General features: G+C 52.2%; 1 protein-coding gene across 1 annotated transcript; it reads left to right on the forward strand.

The window, feature by feature from the left end:
- Positions 1–623: 623 nt before the first annotated feature.
- On the forward strand, positions 624–2,611 carry LOC136661172 (kin of IRRE-like protein 1; the record flags this gene model as incomplete). Its single annotated transcript, XM_066638211.1, has 5 exons — positions 624–721; positions 854–990; positions 1,755–1,891; positions 2,301–2,421; positions 2,526–2,611. Coding segments are annotated over 5 exons (579 nt in total), but the record flags the coding sequence as incomplete, so codon positions are not given.
- Between the last annotated feature and the right edge of the window lie 306 nt (positions 2,612–2,917).

A 2,917-nucleotide genomic window follows, 5' to 3' on the forward strand; every position in this document is an offset into this window, starting at 1 on the left:
CAATCCTAACCGTGCCTTGGGCCACAAGTTTATTGCGCCGGCCCGGGAGGGTCGCTAACGTGCCAGAAGCCACAAGGAGATGCGCCAACACATGGAGGCTGAATCCAGCCTCTGTGGCGGCTTCCCTGCTGAGTCTTGTGATGGCCTGGGTGGGCCGATGCAAGAGTGAAAGGTAGGCGTGGGGGAGGCAGTGGGCGTCAGGGAGGAGGCAGGACAGAGGCATTCCTGGGTGGGGTGTGGGTGAGCAGTGGACAGCCCCGGGGGTGGGTGGGGGTGGGCGGGCAGAGAGAGATAGTTGGGCTGGGATCCGGCAGTTATGCCAGATCCCAACCCCTGTTCCCAGGGAGAACGGAGCAGTTTGAAGCCACTGCGCTCTCCTTGGATTTGTGCCACCTCCAGAGGTGGTACAAATTCAAGGAGACCCATACTGGCCAGCAGCTGTTACCCAGGGGTAAAGCGAGAGACAAGGGCAAGGATGGGAGAGTGGAGGCAAATGTAGGGGTAGGAGCTAATAAATAGGCCAGGCCTGAGTAGATCTGGGATGGGATGGGCACATTGGTGTGGGTTCCATCCCCCTTCTTGAGTTTTCAGCCTCTCTGCTCCTCTTTCTTGCAGATCCCCCTGTCATCATGCTGTCGGTGCGGCCACAAACGGTCGCCGAGGGTGGCAAAGTGAGCTTTCTCTGCACGGCCACCTCCAACCCGGAGCTGACAGGCGACAGGTAAAAAGGCCAACAGACTCCAACCTCCCAGAGATCACACAGCAATAGTGATGTTGCTGCGATGCCCTCTACTGGCAGCTTTGGGGATTACAATGAGCCGGGCTCGTCTGATGCCAGTGCATGCCTTCGCAGGTGGGCCAAAGGAGATGTGCCCATTCCGGAGGCCAACGGGGACAGCGATGAGGCGATAGTCAATCAATCGTTTTTCATGGAGCCCGTGTCGTGCGAGGGCTCGAATGCCGTCGGCAGCACACTGGTGGATGTGCATTGTAAGTGAAGGAGGCAGGTTGGGTCTGTGTATCCTGGGATAGGTGGGAACACTTTGGAAGAGGAGGATGGACAAGGAGATGACGAGGGTGACCTTGGTGCCAGATTGGTGCCAGATACTGAGTGTGGGCAGGTCAGATGTGGGGCTCCCCCCACCAGGATCTTCTCTCCTGTAACCCCACTTGCCATTCCAGCAGGTAGACCTCAAAGGCCTCCCACCTGCGACCATCATCGTGGTTAAAATTAGGCATTTGTGCCATATTTTTGACACATTCACAGCTGAGTTTGCACCCAATTAGAGCGAGGTGACTAATATATCCATTACCTTTGCATCAATTTGCATATGAGTAAAAATAACCATTTCTGAAGCAAGAAAGCATGCTTAATTTGTTTTTTTATATTATGCACACGGATCAAGACCCTTAATTGACTATAAAGCTCCCCCCAATTAATTTTATAAGTACTTGTATGAAGCAGCACAGGCAGATGTGTATCTACATACAAATTTTTTGAAAACAAACTATTTAATACATGCATAAACACACGTTCATTCACACTATTGAAGACAACAGTGTATAAAACTGCAGATTTTAAGAAGAATGTTTAATGAACTGCTTGTCAACCAAAAAGCCATTCACAAAGAAGGCAAGCGCTGTCTTTAAAAGAAAAAAAAGAAAATCCACTCCTGGGACCTTCTGCATGGAAAGCAGGTCTCTACTACTGAGCGATGGGCCCCCCTAACCCGTTTTCCTCTTTTTTCCTGCAGTTGGAGCCCGCCTTATCTCCCAGCCCAAGCCCCTGACTGTAGGTGTTGGTTCTGATGCCTCTTTCACCTGTACCTGGGCGGGGAGTCCACCTCTCACCCTAGCCTGGACCAAGAAGGAGTTCAGGTTCCCAAGTTGTGTGTAATTTACCAAACACAAATCTGGGAACACCAACCTCTACCCCCTCCTGTTGTCTCGTAGCACAGTGGGCCAGGTGGAAGACCATGGTGGTAGTAAGAGAGATATAGAACCTTTGCTTTATTCTGACTGTCTGCCAAGGTCAACGGGGGGCACCCCTTTCTGCCTTCCTCCCCACCTGAACTGAGCCTGTGAACACACAGGACACAGTTTTGGTTGTGGCACCAGGAGACCCACCCACTTTGAATCCTCAGAAAAATTGTGAAGCCCTTCTGTCCAAACAGGCCTTCAGTTTAGGATGTTCTGTTCCCTGGTTAGATAACTGAGGCCGGGTATCCTTTTTTGGGCTGGAAAAAGAGCACTGATCCCTTCATTTCAGTAAATAAATCTGAATTCACTTGTACCCACAGGTGTCGAGCAATGGAAATGCGCTACACCTCAAGGCTGTGACGCAGGAAGATGCCGGCATGTACGTCTGCAAAGCCATCGTGCCACGCATTGGAGTGGCTGAGAAGGCAGTAGCTGTGAATGGTGAGGGGTCTTGGAACCAGGTCATGCACAGCAACCTATTGCAGTGAGCCTGGCGGAAATCTGACCAGACCTGATTGCATCCGTCATTTTTGTCTTTTCCTCAGGGCCGCCCATTATCGGCGCGGAACCAAGCCTGCAGACTGCAGTGGGGGCCAAGGCACGGCTGGAGTGTTTGGTGGGGAGCGTCCCACCCCCGACAGGATTGTAAGTGCTTGACTTGCCTTTGCCCTCCACCCTCATGCCTTAACCAGGCCTGAATGTACCAGATGGTCCTCTTTATCCATGGAGTTGTCTCAACATGGATTGCAAGCCCACACTGGAGCAGCAACTGTTGCCCTGCACATGCCTGATCTCATCTGATCTTGGAAGCTAAGCAGGGTCAGGCCTGGTTAGTACTTGGACGGGAGACCGCTTGGGAATACCGGGTGCTGTAGGCTTCTACCATAGTCTTTCGAGACTGAAGGTTGCCAACCACTGGAGGACCTCAGAGGACCTC

This window comes from Tiliqua scincoides, chromosome 10 (assembly GCF_035046505.1).
Source record: "Tiliqua scincoides isolate rTilSci1 chromosome 10, rTilSci1.hap2, whole genome shotgun sequence".
In the NCBI taxonomy this organism is placed as follows: Eukaryota; Metazoa; Chordata; class Lepidosauria; order Squamata; family Scincidae; genus Tiliqua; species Tiliqua scincoides.